A 24,869-nucleotide genomic window follows, 5' to 3' on the forward strand; every position below is an offset into this window, starting at 1 on the left:
AGCTGCAGTTTTAACAAGAACATTTCTTTAATTCCCTAATTATACAGGTATCCAGTCATAAAGAGTATAAGCTGCTCCAGTTGCTTTGGATGAAAGCATCTGCCAAGAAAATAAAAGCATACGATGAAACAAGTGATATGTATAGGAGTAGGTTATGAGTAAGAGCTGTGTTCATTCCTGCCTAACGGTAGCCTCCACTGCATTTGAATATCCATCACTAACAGCATCACAGGCACTTTTTTTAAAGAAGAAACACAAATTCTCAGGCTCCCAATGCTGCACTTTGTGTCCCCCAGTGCCTGAGACTTTCTCAAACTGATCTGTCAGCAGAGTCACTCTTAACCTTCAAGAAATGCCAAAGATCTTTTTTGGGAAGACTTCAACTAGCTCGTCTGATCTGACCTGCTCCATCTTCATTGCCTATCCCTTGGTTACACATTTTTGGCAACACTGGATGCTCTTGTATTTTGCATTTGTGTGAGAAGAAGCTAGTCCTCATGGTGCTTTGCATTCCTCTATTGTTAAGTTCCTCTAATGTTCTGTTATGTGTACAGCTGTTGTGGCAGTGAAATTTTCACTTGTTATAGGTCAGTCATTGAAAGCTCTGCCTCGCTGCACTTCTATTTAAGTTGAGTTCTTGAAAGCTTGTAATGCATTATCTGTCTTGCTTCTAAGTCACCAAAAGTGTGCGCTGAATAAATGCAAATTCAAAACAAAAATGTGAAAAAATGATTGATATTATGTGTGGGTTCCTCATTGGTAACAATGCATGATTTATGTGAAACCGGCAGAAGTTCTAGTTCCGAATGGTGCAAAGCGGAGGGTCCATGAGGGTCGTGTGAGCCTTCCCGCCCCAGTTCCATATGCATTAATTGCAGGGGCCTTTGGAAAGTGGGAGCAATTCTTCTGGAGGAGTCCAGACAGCTGGGGCACTGTTCCAAATGTCAGAGAGCCAAGAGAGTTTGGCTGCTGCTTCAAATCAGGCTGAAGGATTATATCTGGAAGAGCCCTTAATGAATATCCCACAGCTGTCTGTTTCATTCTCTCTTCTGGGGACCCAGAAATGTGCATATTTTTCTTACATTCTGTTGCTAACAGGTCTGATTCAGCTAATCAAGAACTTGATGATTAGTTGATTAGTCAAATTAGGTATGTGAATACTGTATTAAATTAAAACTGTTAAGTTCCTTGGATTTCCAGGAGTGTAATTTATTAAAAAAGAGAGAGACCATTGCACTGCCAGCTTTTACACAATATAGCTGATCACCTCAATGCTGTCAGTGGTTCTGAAAGACCAGGGTTTGCAGTGCCCCTTGCGCATGACTGTGGGGTTACAACTCTGGGAATGGAAAATAGTTAGTTTGAATCCTTTAGTCTACAGGGTGATCTCAATGTTGGGTCCTTGATCAAGGCCATTAACCACAATTGCTCCATAATTGGAAAACCCTGCTCCGCATTGTATGCTACTTTGATAAAAGTATCTGCTAAATGCATTTCAGTCTAATGTAGCACTGTCGTTCTGATGTTGAGAATCCTGCAGTCCACAACCTCACAGACTTAGATCACTGTTTCCCAACCCAGACCACGGGGTCCCCCAGACAGTCCACATTTTTTCCCATCCGGCTCCCTGTCAGACAGTCCAGACTTTTGCAAAAAACATGAACTGTCTACGGGTCCCCAAGGACCAGGTTGGGAAACACTGGCTTAGATCTCCTCTACTGGCCCTCTTAGCAACATATCAGGATGATAAAGAAGATCTTTTTCAGTGAGTTTAATACTCCACAGGAAGACGGTGTCAATTAAACAGCATGTAATCGGCAAACTCTCCTGTTATACTGGATGCTCTTAAACAGTGAGTGCGGCTTTAATGGGCCAGCTAATCATTAGGTGCCACATGTCAAACATCAAATAAGAGCCCTTTATTCAAATCAAATACAGACCACTCCCCATTACTACAATGAAATCCACCTCCCTGTCCAGACCTGGCCCACGACTCGCCTTATGCACCATCCATCACTTCCGTCCCCCCGAAGTGAAAAGCCCAACAGTAAGTCTTCTCAGGAGCTCTACTCATTTTCTTTGCTATTGTTGGTTTGCTTTTCTGTGTTTTTGGTTATTGGGTTTCTAATTCTTCACTTTGCCCTTCTGTACTTTTACATTTCGGTTTCGATCTCTCTTTGTTTACATCTTTGCGCGCCCCTCAGACTTTGACGCTTTGATGCGTGTTTGTTAGGTGCATAGGGTGTGATTGCCATTTGTGTTTGTGAGTTTTGTTGTATGCTGTTGTTTTGGATAGGAAGCGAGGAGTAGTATTTGTTGTTTTGTTCTTTGGTTTCTTTGCGCGTAGTTAAGTTACATTTGGGTTGCGTTCGGTAGATGGGTTTCCTTTCTTTATTATTTTTGGTATAATCACTCCTGAGTCCTTTTTCACCGGGATTATTTGTTCTGTGGCGTGTAAATAAAAAACAGAAAAATATATAAAAATACCATGTGTGTTCCCTTGTCCCCCACACTCTGTGTTTCCCTTATTCCACTTCCCCTTTCACTTTGTTACACCCCAACCCTAGACTGGGGCTCGTAGCAAACTGCAAAAGTTATTAGAGGCACAATGTCACAGGGCCTGCGTTCATAGTGGGGTACTGCAGAGTTCAGTTTTAGGACCACTATTGTTCCTAATTTACATTATTGATATTGACACCAATACATACAGTAAACTGGTTGAATTTACAGACGACACCAATTTGGGTGGTGTAGCAGATATTGATTTAGCAGCACAGAGACTACAATGGGATGTTGATTTAATTAGCGACTGGGCTGATACCTTGCAGATGAAATTTAACATAGATAAATGTAAGGTAATCCATGCAGGGAGCAGAAATATAAAGTACAGATATTTCAGGGGTTCAACTGAAATAAAGGTGGCTGATTATGAGAAAGACCTCGGTGTGTATGTTGATGCTTCTATGTCCCACTCTCACCAGTGTGGGGATGCAATAAAAAAGGCCAATAGGATGTTGGCTTACATCTCTAGGTGTGTGGAATTTAAGTCAAGGGAGGTGATGTTACGATTATATAATTCCTTGGTAAGACCCCACTTAGAATATTGTGTGCAGGTTTGGTCACCTTACCTTAAGAAGGACATTGCTGCCTTGGAAAAGGTGCAATGTAGGGCTACGAGAATGATTCCTGGTCTTAGAGGAATGTCTTATGAGGAGAGGTTAGCTGAGCTGAATCTGTTTAGCCTCGAGCAAAGGAGACTAAGGGGGGACATGATCCAGGTATATAAGATTCTGACAGGTCTGGATGCTGTTCAGCCAAATGGCTATTTCAATATTAGTTTAAATACTAGAACTCATGGCCATAAGTGGAAATTAGCGGGAGAACATTTTAAAACGAATTTGAGGAAGTACTTCTTTACACAGCATGTAGTTAGAGTATGGAATAGTCTTCCTGCTAGTGTAGCGCAAGCTAAAACCCTGGGTTCCTTTAAATCAGAGCTAGATAAGATTTTAACAACTCTGAGCTATTAGCTAAGTTCTCCCCAAATGAGCTTCATGGACCGAATGGCCTCCTGGCATTTGTACATTTCTTATGTTCTTATTTTCCTAAAAGTGATATATAAAATGGATGCATGCTTTGAACAGATCTTTAGTTTGAGAAATTTCCTAATGTTACATGCAAGTACGTCAGTGAGCCAAACTTCCATGCAAACATTCAGAATTACCCATGGAATTTATGCACAAAAATAAGGCAGGTCTCCAAGTGAGATTTCGATACATCTAAATCAACATTAAACCAAGGGAGGCTGGTCTACTAAGGTCCTCATGTAGAATGGGATGCTGAGTGGCAGATAATGGGGCCACATACCATAAACTACACCTGGGCCCTACTGCTGTTCTGTGTTAGTGACAGTCCCACATCTTTTCCAAATCAGCTTGTGCACAGGAGTGACATGCAGTCTTTATCTCTTAACCAACTACCCAGTGGGCCAATTTGTCAGTGATTGCAAACATGGGATTCAATCCGCCAAGTGTAAATGCAGCCAAGGCTACAAAGGCAGCACACAGAAGCGAATGAATAAATCTGTTAATATGTCTAAATATTATTTCCAAAAAGCATTTTGAAGGACAGCACTAATATTTCTAAAATGGATCATGGAAAGAAAAGGAAGCTCTTTACAATGCTAATACTGACGGTTACATTTAGGGGGTGAGTGGTAACAGATGTCACTTTAAAACTGAAGAGAATAACAAAAGTAGTGGAATATTAACCATGGGCTGAAGAGCAGCAACGAAGCCGATGTGTGATAATGGAGGAGGTGATGTGGGCACTTTACAGGGCCGGTAAAGCTGCTCCATTCAAGTGCATTTTACATGGAAACTGCTGTCTGTTTACTGTTATGCATAAGCCAAACCAGTGCCGTGCACCACTTAAATTGGATACTTTATCCAGTTTTATACCATTCTTGTAACAAGCCTGAACTCAATGATGAGTTCATAACTGTATATGTTTGTGTGGCCTGTGTTTTTGTGTGTAACTGCCTGCACGGCTCCAGTGACCCTCTGTATACAGGCACTTTTGGCAAAGTGTCCAGTTTATTGTTTATCAGTCACTCACCATCTGCAGCAATTAGACTGCCAATCACAAACCTGCTCAAAGACATCCTGAGTCTTTCCCTGGAGTTCTCTCATCACAATCCCAGCTAACTGTGCACTTAGAGACACAGACATAGCCACAAAGACAGACACACACACACACACACACACACACACACACATGGTGGACACATAGTCACAGACTGTGAACTCGAACAATGGCCCAGGACTTGCTTTAGGTGATCTCGTGTGTTACCATGATGATTGATCACCAGCTTACAAGTGCCCTGAGGTAATGAAATCCAGCTGACCCTTGTTGAATTAATTAACTTGTTATAGTATAATATGGTTAGTTGGCTGTTTTCAGGGCTGAAGAACATTTAGTGGTGAATGTTTTTTTAATATATATATATATATATATATATATATATATATATATATATATAATTTCATTATATATTTTTTCCATCCATCCATTTCCTTTAACTGTTTGTCCAATTCAGGGTCCCCAGACAGAAAAAAACATGCATACACATAAACATATGTAGCGCATACAAATATATGTCTGTGTGTGTCTGTGTGTGTTTTTTTTTTTTTTTTTTATGAAAGCACAGTAAAACCTACCAAGTTCAACTAGTTGGAATCTTTAAAACACACAGGAAAAAAGGTCACAATCCATATACAGTAGCTGAGAAGTTTCTAAAGACCCTGGCATTTACTGCGCCAGGATCTTACTAACCCTCTAAAACAGTTTAAGGGGCTCTTTCTGAGGCCTAATGACCCACCTCTCGGTCCAGGCCTGCTGCCATGGTGACAACATCACCCGTCTCACTGTTGATGGTGAACATGTTGGGGATGGGGCTGTGAGGTGACTGAGACAGGATGCGGTAGCGCACCATCCCATTGGCTGTGGTGTCATCATCTGCATCATTGGCCGTCACCTTCATGACATATGAGCCTACGGTTAGGGGGGGAGGGGAGTCAGGGAAGTACAAAGAGGCAGCCATCATCATACAGACCAAAATATACATAAACATATGCACTGGCTCAATGTGCACACTTTAGACAATCATATAGAAATACATACACGCTAACATGCTTTCTGTTAATAGACCATTACAATAACACCTGTTTCCAAATACAGTCCCAAATCCCTGGTACAACAATAGCTGGTGTAATTTATTGGATAATCGCTATCCCTGTTCACGATTGAAAACTGCGCTAAGCACAGCACGCCGTTGGGGAGGTGGAACGACTGGGAGGCAGACAGCTGCAAACCTCCCTGCAGCACCTCCAGCATGGTGAATGCTAGTCAACAAGCAAGCCAGCGGGATGAAGACAGGTGCTGAGTGCATTTCCGAGTGCAGAACAGGTCACTAAAAATTTCTCACTGCAAAATATTCTCGCAGTATGATTTCCCAATGATAGCAGATGGCAATTCCCTGGAAAGGGGACGGTGCCAAAATAACAGTCCAGTATGTGACAGTATTATTACAGCTTGAGGGACATTCCTGCTCAGGCAATATTACTAGCACTGTTTAATGGTTACCCCTGTATTATTGAAATCAGTGTATTTTTATCATTTTTTGAAACATTCAGTTTGTATAGCACTTTACCAAAAATCTCAACGTACTTCACAATTTAAGCAAATTTAGTATCACTTGGCATTATCTCTTACCTGCACTAAATTTTTCATTTATTGTTTGTACATCTGAAAATGACTTCAGTAAAGGCTGAAATTCTGTTCATGCAAGTCTTATGGAATTAAATTTAAATGGGCTGCACTGACAGAGACATGGAGAAAGAAAAGCAGAGGGAGAGAATCAATGAGAAAGAGACAGCAGAAGGGAGAATGAGGGGAGACTGAGGGAAAGAGAGGATTATGGGAGTACCGTATGAGAAACAGTGATGTGGTGGTGATGTGAGCTGTGGCTCCACACCGTAGCCAGTCCGCAACGGCACTCAGCAAAAGGAGACCATAAAAAGCAGGAGCTGAAAAATTACATAGCCCTGAGACCTTATTTTTTAATTTCCAAGCAATATACCTATCCATCCAGTTTCACTTTTAAACACCTAATCTGCAGCTTCTGTCACTGGTATCTTTCATGCTCATATGGCTAAGAATTTGCTATCAAAAGCCCCAAAGAAAATGAAAAAGCAATATCCAGTAAAGACGGAGCTCTTTCTGGGACATGAAAAAGGTTTGGTAACATGTTCCATCCATTTGGCAAACACAGACGGGGTTACATACGCGACAATACATTTTGCAAAACAGAAGACATTTCTCAGGCTAGATTAGGTAGTCTTTTTCATCCATTATACAAATCCTCCTTTCTCATTTTCTTTTTTTATAGCCTTTCAACTAAATTAACCCTTCGATTTCCCCATTACCCGTTCTACGAGATCTTCTACAAGCCATCACTGAAAATCACAGAAAATCAGACAGTCAAACATCAGTCATCTTGCCTCTGAAAACTTCGGGCCATAATGCTTCTTTGCAGTATGCATTACAGAGGCTGGTTTTATTTTATAAAAGACCATGTGGTTCTTCTCAGGGATGATGGCCACACGAAGGCGCATCACCGAGCCTTTGGTACCCGATCGTTGAAGGGAGCTTCAACAGAACTGCGTCAGTCATGGGACAGCAACGTAATAATATGCTCTACCTCGTACAGATATTTTATGGGTTCAACTGAAATAAAGGCAGCTGATTATGAGAAAGACCTCAGTGTTGATGCTTCCATGATGCACTATCGCCAGTGTGGGGAAGCAATAAAAAAGGCCAATAGGATGTTGGGTTACATCTCTACAGTAGGTGTGTGGAGTTTAAGTCAAGGGAGGTGATGCTACGATTATATAATTCCTTCTAACCATTCTAACAGGTCTGGATGCTGTTCAGCCAAATGGTTACTTCATATTTAGTTTAAATACTAGAACTCATGGCCATAAGTGGAAATTAGCGGGAGAACATTTTAAAATGAATTTGAAGAAGCACTTCTTTACACAGTGTGTAGTCAGAGTATGGAATAGTTTTCCTGTTAGTGTAGTGCAAGCTAAAACCCTGGGTTCCTTTAAATCAGAGCTAGATAAGATTTTAACAGCTCTGAGCTATTAGTTAAGTTCTCCCCAAACGAGCCTGATGGGCCAAATGGCCTCCTCTCGTTTGTAAATTTCTTATGTTCTTATGTTCAATCACACTGGTAAATTACACTTGTAATTGTTACCTGTAGACCATGCTTATCTTGGGTCTTGCCAAAGTAATTGACGGAAAGTGAACGTTTTGTCACGTGGAAATGTGCCAATCAGAATACAGGGCAGAGAACCTTATATGGTTATTGAAGTCTTTGGCCTTTTCAGTTACTTCAATAGATGAAAGAACAGATACAGGAAAATAGGAAGAGGCAGCAACGTGCCTTGAAAAAGAGAAGGAAAATGGACACATACTTTTTCTAGCAGCTACTCAGCATTTAAAAGTGTGTATTTTTGTGCTACAAAGTTGTCTGAGGTAACGCAGCAAACAATTAAAAGGGAAACACAAGTAGAAAATTAACACTAACAAATAAGACCTTTGTTTTAGAAGGTGATTGAAGGGGGTCTTTTGGGGTATATTGTTACTTATTGCAGAATTCAAAGAGTGCTTGTGTTGAGGGTCAGATTCAGCTTTATAACACAAACATAACTCAAAGACCCAGAGAGCAGATTGGCTATAAATGGTGGCAAAATGATGTGGTTAAATCAGAAGTACTGATGGCATCAGAAAGCTGAACAAGGAACAGACTATATTGCTGTGCAGAAATCACATGATACTAGAAGATATATTTGCAATCCACCTTTAAAGCTAAGCTCATTCACATGCATGTGACCATTTTACAGTTGAATACACCATTTAGATGATATAATGAAATCAATTAAATTTGGTGTGACATATTTTATAAATAAACATGTATATGCAAGATTAAGTTTCTGTTGCCATGGTGTTGTACTCAGGAATTATATAGCACCTGAGAGTGACTCTGATACAATGCAGTTATAAAACAGAAATATAACAGAGTGAACATTAATTTTTTCAAAATCATCTTTCAAAATCTAAGTTCTACAGCTCTGGAAAAATTTAAGAGAGCATCCATATTTAAAGAAAATCTGCATTTTTAAATCCTAGTTTAAACTTGGTTCTGCTGGCACATGGCTCAAAGATTCTAAGACGTTAGTACACAAGAACAATATGAAGCAACAGACACTGGGAAGGACAAGAGACCAGCCAGGTAGAGGGTAGAAGCTACCTTCTAATGCCATGGATGACCATAAACCTATCTGACAATTTCTCATATATATACACACACACTTACACATAAACACACACACACACACTGTATCTGCCAAGTGCCTTCTAATCCTCATGGACGGTTCTCCTGTGCTTCATCAGGTCTAATGAGAATAAATGATCCTGCAATGCAAGTACAATAACAGGAGCCACTCGCTGTGCTGCCATGAACCTTTGCCAGGCATTTTTGATAGACCTCATCCTCTTTGCCAGCATTCTTTTTGAAATCCGGCAGCTCTGTTGGGAAAAATAGGGTTTCCTATGGACCAACAGAGACTCTCTATGAGGAATGCAGCATGTGAGGAATGCAGAGTGATGGTGGTACGTGAAACAGACTAGCTCTCTGTCATCAATGCGAGTCATGAGAAAACATCCGACTGTGGATGGAGCAAGTGTCTTTATGGCACGTCTTGGCCAGGAGGAACTACAAAAGGTACTTCAAAAATCTGAATCTGATCTGTAACAGGTCATGTAGTACTTACATAAAATCATTTAATGACTGTGCCTCTCCCGCAACAACAGATAACAGAAATATAGAGACCTGTCCGTCCTTTGTGTAAAGAATTGATTTGCTCTCATGTTACCTGTTTCCCATCAAGTTTTCATGTGCTACTGGATAAGTAAATAACACTAAAGTGGGCCTCACTCATATCAGTGCCCCTTATAATTTTATATCGTATGATCATGCTCCCTAGAGGTACTCTTTTTCTTTTTCACAATAAGACAATTTCCCTAACCAGAAAACATTTAAGACATTATTTTTATCACTATGATGCTGTCACTTTAGGAAAAAACTATGCCTGTCTTGTACAACTAAATTGGCATTTAACTTTAATAAATAAAGACGAGCATATTACTTTAGCACTGAACAGTGCACTTCATCATCACAATATCCATCATTGATCTTGCCTACCTGGCTTAGCACCCTCAGCTACAGAGCCATTGTAGACTTGGTTACGGAATTCAGGCCGGTTGTCGTTCATGTCAATGACATAGATGTAGAGGTCAATAGGGTTTTCCACCTTGTTGCCATTCATATCCACTGCATGTGCTCTTAACTGCAAAAGTGTAAAGATAGAGAGTTAGACTCAGACAGCAGCATTACCATGAACTGAAATTACATACAGCATCCCCCTAGGTGCCAGAAATATGACTTGTTGGGACGTCCAAGACTCACTTCAGTTTAATTCAATTTATATAGTGCTTTAATTTAAATTAAGAGAATTTTAACAAAACCCTTCACAGAGTCTGAGGCCTGAAGTCCCCAGTGAGTGAGCCTGAAGTGGCAGCAGCAGGGAAAAATAAAATTGAGCAGATCCACACACAAGAAACCGCACTATACTTTTATTTATTCCAGTAACTTCATTGTTCACAGCTTGGGGAGTGGTCGTCTGCAGTATCATCCATTTATCTTTCAGGCACTTATCCTGAACAGGGCACCAGGGCGGAGAACACTGGACACAAAGTATATACATGTAATTTAGTGATGCCAGTTAGCCTATCTACATATTTTTAGAATGCTGAAGGAAATAAAGAGAATCTGGTGGAAACCCTTGAGATACTGTATGGGGATAGCATTACAAATACACACACACACTTATCATTATAAATCCACACACACTGGATATCATTATAAATCCACAAACATTGGATATTATTATAAATCCACAAACATTGGATTGCACTAAACATCCACACACACTGAGCAGAGGTGGCACTGAAATCCCCATCCCTGAAGCAGCAGTGATACCCCCCAAGCCACAATGGCATACTTTTGAGCGTAATATTAATTTAAAATATCAAAGAGTTTTCTAGGGCAGCTACAATAATTATTTTGAGTAGATTTTGCACTTGATAGGCTATATTAATAAGGAATGAGTTATGTCTGAAACGGTAATTAGATAATTATCTTGGTAATTACAAATAACATGATGACAAAAGATAAATGAAAGAAAAGCATCTTAATTTTAATACTTAAGTGTAATTAATGATACGTAGATTCACATCTAGGTCTAGCAGCAAATATGCCAGGTAATATTTTTACCTACTTAATCCTCATTTGTTATGTATCGATTTCTTGTTTTAAGTAACTCTTATAGTTGAAAGTTATTTTTTTTATTACATTTTTGTTATATTAACACAGTAGGCCTACTTGAGAGAAATACCTTTGGTAGTTACAGTAGCAAACATTTCTTATGTGTTTAACTATCCACTTGCAGATTGCTATGTTGAATCTCTTGTAATTTTTCTTGACAAAATTGTTCAGAATAATTGCTAAATTAAACTCGGTTGGACATCTCAGATGGAAAAACAACAATTTACACTTACTGTATCACATATTTTGCCTGAGACTTCCATTAGCACTGGGCCTCATAATTATAATACATGATTTTTTGTAAACAATAAGAACTAAGCAATTATAGTAGGCTAAAACCAGGATACTTCCCTAATTGATAACTATTCTACATTTAATGGGATAGATGTGTGGGTTTTTAGTGGCATTGACTATAGTAATTGGTTTGGAATAATACATCGCAACCTAGGCTTCTTTGGACTATGCCGTTCATAGGCCTTATTATAACATTAAGAACATAGGAAATTTACAAACGAGAGGAGGCCATTCAGCCCATCAAGCTTGTTTTGGGGGAACTCAACTAATAGCTCAGAGTTGTTCAAATATTATCTAGCTCTGATTTAAAGGAAGTTTAAAGAGTTTTAGCTTGCGCTACACTAGCAGGAAGACTATTCCATACTTGCTATTTGCGTATTCAAATCGCATGCACATGGTAATTTGAAGAACAACGCATGGGTGAAATGCGATCCAGAAACATCTCCATCAGCACCATAAGGGGGGGGGGGGGGGGATGTGGCCAGGTGTGAATGGCTCATGCATAAACATGAAAGTTGCTACATATTCAGAGTCCAGAAATAGTGACATGAATTTGGTTTTTCTTATTTATTTCATTTAGTCATCTTCATGTAGCCAAGACTTTGGTGATCAGATATCTGGGATCAAAACAAACTTAATGTTTCTGCAAGTGTTCCAAACTGCCTACACTTTGATGTCAAATTACAAACTTCACATACATCTGACATATTTACAAAGTACATTAAAATAAAGATGACTGTAATGGCAAAACAAGTATATAAGAAATAATTGATTTGCCATGAATTAAGTTTATGATATTGAATGAAATGTGTGACCATGCCCCAGTCAGTGAAAGTGTCTTCCGTACCTCTAGACCCCAGAGGGTTAAGGGAAGCCAAGGTCTTAGCTTGCACTACACTAACACTCTAACTACACAATGTGTAATAAGTGCTTTCTCAATTCCAGTTTAAAATGTTTTCCCACTAATTTCCATCTATGGCCACGAGTTCTTGCATTTGAACTAATATTGAAATAACTATTTGGCTGAACAGCATCGAGACTTGTAAAAATCTTATATACTTGGATCATGTCCCCCCTTAGTCTCCTTTGCTCGAGGTTGATTCAGCTCAGCTAACCTCTCCTCATAAGACATTCCTCTAAGACCAGGAATCATTATTGTAGACCTACGTTGAACCCATTCCAAACCTGCACACAATCTTCTAGGTGGGGTCTTACAAAGGAATTATATAATCGTAGCATCCCATCCCTTGACTTAAACTCCACACACACCAAGATATAACCCAGCATCCTATTGGCCTTTTTTATTGCTTCCTCACACTGGTGTGAGTGGGACATGGAAGCATCAACATACACACCGAGGTCTTTCTCATACTGTAATCAGCTACCTTTATTTCAGTGGAACCCATAAAATATCTATACTTTATATTTCTGCTCCCTGCATGGATTACCTTACATTTATCTATGTTAAATTGTATCTGACAGGTATCAGCCCAGTCGCTAATAAAATCAAGATCCCGCTGTAGCCTCTGTGCCGCTAGTTCAGTAAAACTTCATTGTCTAAAATGTCGATTTTCCCTCTGGGGTAGCTAATCAGTTGTGGAGTAAAACAATTAACAATACAAAACATCTGAAGATATGAAAGTATATGCTATTATTCTATCTGATTGTCTATTGTGGGTTACATGGAATAAAGGTGAAAGGTTTAAAAACATTTTGTCTAGTTTTGTATTATTTGATCTTAAAACTGCAACGGTTACCTATTTAGGGGAAATGGTTGAGGGATAATCAATTCAGAGCAGACATAAATGACATAATTTTAATATACCTAAAGAATTCCAGTAATGTGAATTGTTATGCATAAGTTTTAAACACTAACATTTCATTTTTTGTGTAAGAATTTTCTTGTTTATGACCTAATATAAGCGTAGTAGGCTCCCGCCATGCTTTCATTTTCAAAATAAAAGTGTTTCTGTGAATTTTCAGAATGTTCACGGTGTAAATTAAGGAATACATGTTCCACGTTTTGCTTGTTGGCAGAATAATTGAGGGTGTATCCCCCTCAAGTCTTTACTACCACCAATCTTCAAAGGCATAAGTACACTTGCTGTCCTGAGTCTTCACTGTCCAGCTTTCACACCCATAAACAGTCACAGGAAATACCATGTTCTGAACAATTTCTATATATCTTAGGTGTTAAAGATGTCAGTACTTTTCAGGATTTTTTCTAGCTTTTATCTCAGCTCTATTTTTTGACTTCCGGATACTTTGTTATTAATGATTATTCCCAACGACCACAAGCTGTCAACAGACTTCATATCTTTAACATATTTTAGTGACAGTGTGAGGCGTTCTCGATATCTTTGCAAGAGGACAAAGGTCCAAGTCTTTAGAGTCCAGGTGTTTTTCCTGATTGTTTCCTCTTGGATTATTTTGGAAGTGGTGTGTGGCCACTGTGTTTAAGGTGGGAAGGTCCCCAGTTCAGACCCCTTTCCTCAGCAGACCACTCACATCCCCACTGAGCCCTCGAGCAAGTCCCTTAACCCCCACCTGTTCCAGGGACAACATATAAATGGTTGGACCCGCTACTCAGACCCAAAGCTTTTCTCAGAACAGTTTATATATGTGTGTTTATGTCCCAAAGGCAAGCGACATGGGAAATGGAAAAAGAAACATTCATATGTACTTATAAATGGCAACTAACGCATAATTTCTTTGAATTCTGTACAAAGTGACTCAGGTTTTCCATTAAATTGGTCGAACATATTGTAGCGCTGGTGGGGGTCTGCCAACCAGTATTCTGATTAAGTCAAACTTAAGCTAAAGATAAAGTGCACATAAAAGATAAGTGCTCTATCATTATGATGTGGTCACGTTTTTACGACATTCTAGTTAGTTTATGCATAACATCCTTGATGTTAAAAAATAATTTAAGCATATCAATAACAATGTGTAGCAATAGAATTTCGAACGTTTAATCAGAAGGTGTTTTGTGACTCATCAGGTTAAGACTGGAAAATTGCTGGTTTGATTCTGCTGCCAGCAGACCAGTCACATCACTGTTAGGTCCTTGAGGGGGAGATTGGGGACAATTGCCGAACATGGTTAGTTGTTGAACATACTTTTAACACACTAGAAAACACATACATGATAACTCGCTGTCACGTAAATGAGTTCATTTGAATGAGTAAATGAGTTGGTGCTTAAATATGTTAAAAGTTCAACAGCTGACCTAGGTTTGGGTAGTATTAAGATAATATGGTATACTTCGGGTATATTTAAGAAATGCATTGAGACTTCCTCAGTGGCCTGGAAATTCATTACATCTTCTGACAAATATTGTCCCTTTTTGCAGCTCAGTGCATGTCTGTGGTCCTCCTCTACATCCAACACAAACAGTGGTATGAAAGGTTTTACTCTACTGCTGTTAGCAAGCTTTTATTTCAACAGACCCCATTAGGAACAGATGCTGATTAAATCATCTCGACACACCCTGGGTTTAGCTGTTTACCGTTTGACCAGCTTAAGGTGATATATCTTTCCAGCATGATTCCACCCTGGTCCAGGTATACAGCTAGGCATTCTGTTTAACCATTGTAGACCAGTTAAAACCAGCCACCATAATAATCTGGTTTTAGTTTCTTTTGTATGAGGTCCTGCCAGTTACTCACTTTATACCATTCCTTCTGCTGAATCTAGAATGGATATCTCTATCTGCCTTTTGAACCTAGAAGGCACCTAAAAGTGCACCACAGTTATGCTTTAGCTGTATCTAATTTATATTGAAATGTTCTGTAGCGGTCAAGCAAATGGAAGTCCTAGACATGAGCTGATTATTTCCCGGTTCCTCAAAGAATGAGAATGAGAGTTGGTGAGTGCAATTTACAGACTGGCTATGAAACCTATTGTTTGACAACATAATTGCATTGTGTGGTTAACAGTGGCATTTGGACAGCAAATAATAATGTAATGCTTAGATACATCAAAACACTTTAATCCAGTAGCATGGTCTAATTAATGTGTTGAATGTTGCATGTGGTATTGCCTTTTGTCAGTGATGCTTGATGCATTTTTGTTGTTACTCTTGTCATTACATTGTTAGACAATCAGTCCAGTAAGACATCCCAGAAGTTACAATGGATCAGGATAGACAGACATTTGCTGCTGTTCTCCCAGAGGAAAGTGATGTGATATTGGTGTCAGGGACAGGTCTAAGGGGGGCAGGCACTTTATAGGCTGGAACTGAATATGACCCCAATGATCCAAGTCTTCAGGAAGCCATTTGGATCTAGCTGTTTGTGACTTTTACTGGAGCCTTGTAGTAAGCCGGTTAAAATTATTTGTATTATTTGTATAATAATCTAGATGACATTGAGAGAAACACAAGAAATTTGGGGGGAAATGATCTCTGTAGTATAGACATGATATTTCATTTTAATTTCAGTGTCATGGACCGCACCGAGGAAGCCCCTTTGACGTCACGCAGGGCTTCCCTCTCACGCCCTCGGGGTTTCTCCAGAAGGGAGTGCAGCAGCAGCTGGACTGCTCACTACCCACTGGCTCCGGGAACCAGGAGAACTGTTTTCGGTACACCGCCCTCTGACAGCTGAAGCCCATCGGGGTAATTTGAAGATCCTACTTATTCACGTCTGGCTGGTGTGTCAGACTTTCTGCATATTTTTGCGAGTTCGAGCAGTTCTGTCCCATATTACCCCCCACCTGTCTAGACCTCTGCCTACCTGTTACTGTGACTCTGTTCTGTTTTCCCGACGACGATTCCAGCCCTGCCCTCTGAGTTTGCAGTGATCGCCTGATTACCCGCCTGTCCCCAGACCTGAGCCTGCCTTCAATTCAATTCAATTTTATTTATATAGCGCATTTAACAACAGTCATTGTTACAAAGCACTTTACATTTAACCGGCCAGAACCCCACCAAGCAAGCCTGAGGTGACAGTGGCAAGGAAAGACTCCCTCTAGTGGGAAGAAACCTTCGAAGGGGACCCCATCCTCCTCTGAGCGACCGGGGAGCATGAAACTGTATTTATATTGACATTAATTTCAGTCCATATACTGTAGTTTTAAAAGTCCCAGTTGGTTTCATGTAATTATCTCCAAGGAGTCCAGGTGAGGGTTCAAACGGTATAGTGTCGGGATCAGCTTGGCATCAGCTCGGAAAAGAGAAGATGGAGAAGAGTTATTGCCCTACACCTAACCTAATCTCCTGCAGTACTAAAGTAACCATGGCAGCCTGGCTAAAAGAGGGACCTGGAAGGAAGCGCAGACATGAGGGTTTCCAGGGGTTTTGGCATCAAGCCAAACTACCGTCAACAGCTTAAGTTATTGACGAGAGCGGCAGGACGACAGCACCAATTCACCTTTAATCTCAAATGACTGAATCTCCAGATTTCCCATTCATCTTAGAAAAGGGGATTTTACTATCCAAAAGACTGACTAAAGAGGTAAGTCTTAAGACTTGACATAAAAGCAGAGATTGTGTCTGAGTTCCGAACACTAATAGGAAGTTTATTCCATAACTGTGGTGCTTTATGAGCAAATGTTTTTCCCCAAAAAGTAACGTTCTTTATTCTGGGTATGAATAGAAAACCTGCATCTTGCGATCGAAGTGTACAATTTGGAATGTAGTTGCAAATGAGGTCACTCACATACTGCGGTGCAAGACCATTTACAGCTTTATAAGTTAAGAGCAGTATTTTGTAGTCAACACGAAATTCTGCAGTAAGTCGGCCCACAGCTGTTGTAACTGGCCCTCGAGATCCTGCAGATTGGCACTGGGTCTGAGTTGACGTCTGAGTTGACCCCACACATGCTTGATTGGGGAAAGATCAGGGCTGGTCTCTGCCCTCACGTGCCCCATATCGGACGACTGTGACATCTGCATGCCCCACATGCTGGACGATATGACCACCCAGCCTCATGCAAACTCACAATGTGCCCCTATCAAACTCCATTACCAGGACTTTCAAGTCTGGTGACTAGACATGCTAGCTCATTGCAAATCAAATTATTTACATACTCATCACTGGTTTGCACGTGTAACAAATTACATTCAAATCGGACTATTACTTCTGGGTGTTTAATTTTTTTTGTCACTTAGTGTATACACCCACCCACACACACACACACACACACACACACACACACACACCTATGTATAGAACAATAACAATATATTTTTATAAAGTTAGTAATAACTATACTGCGATGGGCTGGCCCCCCATCCTGGGTTGTTCCCTGCCTCGTGCCCATTGCTTCCGGGATAGGCTCCGGACCCCCCGCGACCCAGTAGGATAAGCGGTTTGGAAAATGGATGGATGGATGGATGGTAATAACTACATTATAATAATTGTGCTTTTACATAAAAAAAATGCAACAACAACAGTATCATGTATGATAAGTCTTGCAGGTTGCGGTCATAATGTAACACATGCCAAGAAAGAAGTAGCTGAATGGTATATGCATCAGAGGACAAGAGCTCCATTTGAAAGGTATGGCTTTATGTTTTATATTGATACACTATGGGCCGGTTTCTGCAATAAACCTAAATATAATTAAAAACTAAATCACCTTCTCAAATGGACAACCTGGTGAAAATTATATCTGAGGTCAACTTGTACCTGGGTTCCCTAGGCTATTAGCTTGATGTAACCCTGTTACAAATGTGTAAAAAAAACTTTCCACATCAAACATGCTCTCTGTGATAAACTGCATGTGTTCAGAGGAGAAATTTAACAAATTGAATTGTTGCAAAGGTGGCATCCTAAGACAGGGCCATGTAGATTAGATGCTCTTCAACACTATACATTCTATTGCCAGTATTTATTTATGAACTCATTAATTAAGAGGCGTGTACATAGCTTTGGCCCTGTAGTGTATTTCAACAAATATTTATAAAACCATTGTTTTTATATTTTATTTTTATTCTTATAATAATGTTTTTATAATATTTTCATAATGCAACACTAAAACTATTTCCAATATAGAGTCTTTTTCATTTCCTTTATTTGCAATTCAGGATCCATGATGGTCTTCAGACCTTGGCTGTCTTGGCTGCACTTCAGAAATACCCAGAAAATTTCCAAGATGTCTTCATGAAAGCAACCAAATATCTAACGGCTGCAGCTGTTGAGCTTCTCTTCAAGTGCAGGCTGCCAGAAAGGGGCAGTAACAGATTTGCGCAGTGTTGCATCTTGGGAATTTGGCAAGAGTGCATCCAGGATGGTAAGGGTAAGATCTTCTTTGATCATAATTGAGCCATTATGATTATTTTTTTTGTGATTTTCACTGCATTTTTGTCTGTGAAATATTTGATTTAGTTGTAGTAGAACAAATAAAGAAATATGATAACACCATGAAAGCACTTCATCAAATAGTCTGATGTAGACTACTTTTTGCAGAAATATATAAAGAAAACTAAGCATGTTAAGCACAAATGTGGGTAAAGGGTCTTTAGTGTTCTGAAAATTGTGACCCATCACCACGAAATGAGTCTTAAGTCGCACTGGTAGAAATACACCCATAAGATTTCGTGGTGATGGGTCACAATTGTGGTGAAATGTTCACAAACCATGCTGCAATAAAATTTAACTGGTGGAGCACATTTTCTCCAGTGCTTGAAATATGGGTGTACGACAAGGGGGTTGCCATGCACAACCTACATACACAAAATAAACTCAAAATGGGGTTACATTCCAAAGTTGATTTGGAAGATGAACACTGCAGACTTTCCTTCTCATCATCCGTCTTTTCCATACTGCTCTTCTTTTGGCCTGCAGCCTCATGCCTACAACCGAATCACAGCCGAGATATATTGGGGTGCAACTACGCAACTTTGAGTATGTTATTGCTTTTATACAACAGTTTGTCGAGTAGCATTTTTAAGGTAATAGTAATAAGATACAGCATATTTTGTTCATTTATTTGAACATTTACGGGCCTCTGCCAAAAAAAAAAAAAGGTTCCTGTAACATTAGCGGAAATGGAACCGGCTATCACATCCAAAACATCTGCATACCTGGAATATTCAGTCCATAACCAATGTACTTTTGATTAATATCACCAGTGCCAGCAGTGAAACAGTTAGCCAGCTTATTAGTGGAATAATGTCGTATTGCAAATTAAATCTAGGTCTAATAAATAAAATATTGTGGCATTCCAGTGGTGAAGAGATCATGAGGTGGACAGCAAGACACTTTTATTGCATGATCCATAAAAGCACTGTGGTAAAACAGCGAGTGAGAATAAACTCACCTACACACAAACTGGGAGCCTTTATGGACACAAAAGTGGATAGAGGAAATAGAGAGAGAGCTCAGCGAGTCACACTTTGAAAACATGTTGTTTGATTCAGCAGCTTATAAAAATTTTAAATCCAAAACAGATCAAAATAAATCCAACAAAGTGGAATACACATGAACCTTTACTGTACTTTCACGTCCGCCTACGTAAATTTTTATAACTGATGAAAAGTGCGGTTATACTCTGATTACGGCACTCAAAAAGCACCTCTTGTCCAATGTAATTTCTTGGTTAGAAAAAAAAATAAAATAATATATATAAAATTTATATGGATAGAGGCAGTAGGGAAGATCAAAAAGTAATGCAAAAGGCAGATTTATTTCTGTGGGTGATCACCACACTTACACCAGCATCTCCAACGTTACACCATGCTAAAACCAGTGGCCCGATACAGCCACGCGGTAGCTGTAGCGCTCACACCCTCTGCTCACACCAATATGGCCTCCAAAAACAAAAACTCCCTACAGAAACAAATACAACAATCAATAAATACAAAACAAAACCTCATTATACACTCTTGTTATCCAATAGGCCGATTTACCCATATATAAAAAAGCATTTCCCCTATAACCCAGGAAAACCCAGCAGTTTGTAGCTTTTATAAAATTTCTGCAATTCTTCCTTACAAAGACACCCGATTTCCTCCCGATTTCAAGGACAGAGTAAAGTACAGAAAGGATCCACAATGAAACAATTAAACTGTACATACATGGTGAGTATGAGTGGCGCAATACATACAAACTTCAGGTGTTTTTCGTTTGTACATGCCAGCTTTCACTGAATCTGTGGTATCAGTGCATCATCACCACTCAGTCCATGATAGGCTCCCTTTTTATTGAAAAATGGCAGAGGATATTAAAGACTGGGAAAAATATGGTGTGTTGATGAATAAAATCACATACACCAGGGTTCCCTGATTCCAGTCCTGGAAGGCCAGAATCCAACACAACTTGCATATTTCCCCATTCAAACACATCTTAATCAGCTAATTACCAGGTTTTGTCGGTGTGCCTGAACATGTAAATCGGCAAACATGCCACGTATCTGACTCATTGTCATCCAGTCATTGATGTGAGACATAACAGAATACAGTAGTGCTGGTGCCGCATAGCAGAGCCCATTTGCATATCCTGGCAAGCTTACAAGCCATGTAAATAGTGCGTGTGTGTGTGTGCTATTGTAAATAGTTATACATAATTAATGTGTATTGGGTTGCAATGTCTGGTGTAACGATAAATGTTATGTGCTGTATATGTAATGTACATGTAATGTGTCCGGTGGGTGTGCTGTTGTGGAGGTCTGGATGGTGGGCAGAGTGTGAGTAAGTTAGCGCTGGGTGATTGTTCTCGGTCCTTTTAAGAGTTATTAATAAAAGCACGTTCTTGCTTTAAATAAATTGCCTTGTTTCATTCCTGCCGCTATGATGCCTGGGTCTGCCAAGCAGCACGAAACGCTACTATGAAAATACTAAAAACAAGTGACCGGTGGAACAAATAAATGTAGATAATCTCAGTCTCTTACTTGAAAGGCTATAATTAAATGTTGAGGTTTAAATTTTTTATGAACACTCATGAAACCCCCCCACTCCCTCCCATGCTCTCAGATGTTCCAGATGTTTCTACAGGACCCTTAAGAGGAATTCTCCTGAGCCCACGCACAACAGAAAACCATGCACTGCTATGTTTCAGATGAATCACTTTCACCGTGAACATACATAACGTAAATATACATACAGAGTAAAGTTTAATTCAATCAAAATCCTTGTATGACAGGGAAATTCTGATTTGATATTTGAATTCAGCACAAGAAATACCGTAAAATTCACTTGTTTTGATTTGTGTGACAAAAAAGAAAGCAGGTTTATATGTGTTTGGTGATGTCTGCTGTAGTGGAATGCTGCAACAGACACAACCAACAATGATTGTCATGTTTTCATCCCATTAAAATTAAAAATAATGTTAATGACAAAATACATACCTCCAGATTTTTTACTATAATTTTACTGTCATCTTACTTTGATCTGTTATGTGCTCAGTGAGACATCCTGTACCGATCACTGTGAAAACATCATTTTCTTATGCTTGGCATTCAGACTTTAATATAGTCTTTACATTTGCAAAAGGAGATACAATTAAACAAATGTAAAATTATACAAAGGTAGAACGTTTTTCTATTACAAATATCACATTGGCATGAATGATTATGGAAGACCCAGCCAGATAAAGCTGTGCAAAGTTAGCATGTAGGACTATTTACTGGTATATTTCTCTCCAATGTTTGTTCATTTTGCAATAGAATGAAGTCCAACTATTGCTTAAGAGAATGAAACACCACTTTCTTACTTTGGGATTTTGGTATAATGAAACATGACTAAACAGCTGTGCTCCTATTTCCTCAGTGAAGCTGAGCAGACAGAGCTCCTAAACTGTCCCGATTCAGCAGACTGGCACATTGTCAAAGGTCCGTATGCTGACATTGAGTGACTTCACAAGGACATTGCCGGTTTTTGTGTCAGTTTCTCTGAGGCCTGAATTACTACCAGAAGTACTAAGTGCAGCAATGACCCACCACAACTAGTGAAGGAGGGAAGAGGCCTGCACACTGTGAAAGAGCAGGCCTTCAAGCCCAGTGAGAGTGAAAACTACTACTGCTCTGGGACCCAGCATTACAGGAAAATTGTCCAAGGACATGTAAAAGCCATAAAAAGCGGAACCTGGAACAATAATTTCCCAGTTCTTCAAGGACTGAAAATAATACAGATAACTGCAAAAAGAGAACTACAAATGTGAATGTCAGGGTTCTGCTGGCTATTTTCAATGACCTTTACCACAGATTTAACGGAAGGTGAGGGAACAGAGAACCCCGAAGTAGCAGGAAGTTCTCTATCACGTATCCTAATACATAAACTCAAGGCCTACGAGTCAAATCTGGACCACAGCACAATTCTTAACAGCCTACGAAATTATTTTGATATTCTGTTAAATACGGCCTGTGAATAGGAGTGAATTGGTACGCAACATTCACGGGTCAGTACAAACCTCGATTTTGGGCTCACAGTTTAGTGCATTTTTGGTACAGCAAGGAAAACTGAATTTGTTTTGAAATTATTTATCACTATAACTGCAAAAGCAAGCACAGTGTGGAATAATTGTCAACCAAAGACAATGCGTCTGGTGTCATTGCATCTGAACAGACAAAACTAGCGATGGTTACTTGCGCATTGCAAAAATACATACGTGAAATAAATAAAAATTCAAAATAAGACTGCGCCATAACAATGATGAACTAAATCCTGCCCCAATCCCATATACTCTACTACTGAGAATTGTTAAATACACATAGCGACAAACACGCCAATAGTCCCAATCTGAATTTCCTGGCAAAGAACGTTTTACAGTAAATGGCAGAAGGAGACCGACTTGCAGAGGCTGTTTCTGCCTTGTTCCATTCGCACACACACTCCGATCATGTCATCTCAAACGAGACAGCATGTTGGATATATTTCCATGTTCCAAAGTCAGTAACATGTCCAAAATCAGTGTAACAAAGCCGACAGGCAGTGTTGGTCTTATCAACGACCGTCTCTCCAGTATTGGTGTAATTTATTGGAAAACCAAAATATTGTCGAACTACCAATTATGACTGACTTTAACCAACATTAGCTGTAACCAACTTACAGACAAAATTAGCATAATGTTTTCTGTGTTGAACATCTACCTTTGAATTTAAGTTCCTCCCATTTCAAGAAATGTGTTCATTTTATTTTGCAGACCAATCCAGAAATAATATAACATAACAGCACGTGATGAACGTGTGTACCACCATAGATATCCGGGACGTAGGGATTATCCTGTGTGAACCTGCACTACACCTCCCTCTCCCCACTCCTTCCCCCACTGACAAGCTCCAAAGAATGGAGTTAGCATAAAATACAGCAAAACATTCCAGCTGTAATCTGATTGTTTCGATTTATCGGGGCTGAACTCAGCCCATTTCTCGTTTAAGAGTATACAATGTCAAATAAAAGCAAATGAATAATTGTTCATCAGCCCAGTAGATGTGTTTGATTTAATTCTATAAAATGGTTTTTGTATATTATTGCAAATTATTCTTCAGTTTTATTCAAAAATAATTTTCAAGATGGCCCACTATAAAGTTCATGTTTGTAAATGTCATACTTATAGTAAGATTTTAACCAAATATTGGCAAAGTTTGGGTATTAACTAAATAAATAAGCCTTGGTCAGCCAGCAAAGTCATTGGTGGTTCTTAATATGGCCCTTTAAGTGACTGAGTTTTACATCCCCGCCTTCACACCTTCTTTGGTTCTTCTCTTGATCCCTCCTTTCTTGCCTTGCTACAGAACAGGCAGTTACAAGCTATTCAGGTAGAAGAACTACAGTAGCTACAGTGATATCTTAATATTCAGTTATTATTCCATTTCTAACGAGGGTGAAACAACCTCAATGCACGGAACTCTCCCAATCTCTTCTAAATGAAAACACAATACAGTATATTGGACAATATTCAACTGGGTCTGCAACTTCCTGATTAACTGAGCGAAGTATGTTTAGTTAATGTTCCCCTTTTTCAATGGAAGCATACAGTGGAAATGGTATCTGAATTGGCCTTACACTGGCCAAAAATGTGCTCTTTAGAAGTCAATGATACAATCATCCGGGCGGTCTACTGAAATTCCTAGGGGCAGCCATCTTCAGCGTACTGTAAAACATCGTGACCAATGCGGCACAAAACTCATATTATTTTAATGCTGAGCAAGGACAAATAAACCAAGGAAAATTCAATGTGCATAGTACTTTGAGATTTTAAATTTGATTCAGATTCTGGGTCTATTCACTGATTCATTTATTCCTAAAGGGCACCAGAACCTAACAAAGTAAATGTACAGTACAGCCATATTTAGAATCAAAATGAGCAGCAGTTTGCAACATCCCAGTGGAGAATGGTGGGAAGCAGGAGGACGCGGGGCAAGTTCTTATTCTCCCCAAATATCTCCACTTTCATGAAAATGCCTGTCTGATAGAACAGTTCCATAAGTTCAACATCTGTCTAAGCATCTCTGGAACTTTCTCTCATGTGCCTGATGGCAACGGAAAAGCAGTGCAATGATATTTCTGAACGTTCAATAAGGTTTCACAAATTAAAGAAAATATAAAAAAGGGTAAGAATAAAGGTAATGAAAATATATAGAAAAAAATACACATTTCGTCTAATAAATATGTAATCAAGTA

At 39.4% G+C, this 24,869-nt stretch overlaps 1 protein-coding gene across 1 annotated transcript in view; it reads right to left on the reverse strand.

Annotated features, from left to right (window-relative positions):
- LOC125746981 (cadherin-4-like) overlaps positions 1–24,869 on the reverse strand; it is a 237,362-nt gene that overhangs the window by 26,875 nt on the left and 185,618 nt on the right. The window contains exons 7-8 of the mRNA XM_049021600.1: positions 9,830–9,974; positions 5,381–5,553 (exon numbers count right to left, since the gene is read on the reverse strand). Coding sequence (XP_048877557.1) covers positions 5,381–5,553; positions 9,830–9,974 — 318 coding nt within the window. The remainder of the gene's footprint in view (positions 1–5,380; positions 5,554–9,829; positions 9,975–24,869) is intronic.

Source organism: Brienomyrus brachyistius, chromosome 8 (assembly GCF_023856365.1).
Source record: "Brienomyrus brachyistius isolate T26 chromosome 8, BBRACH_0.4, whole genome shotgun sequence".
Lineage (NCBI taxonomy): Eukaryota > Metazoa > Chordata > Actinopteri > Osteoglossiformes > Mormyridae > Brienomyrus > Brienomyrus brachyistius.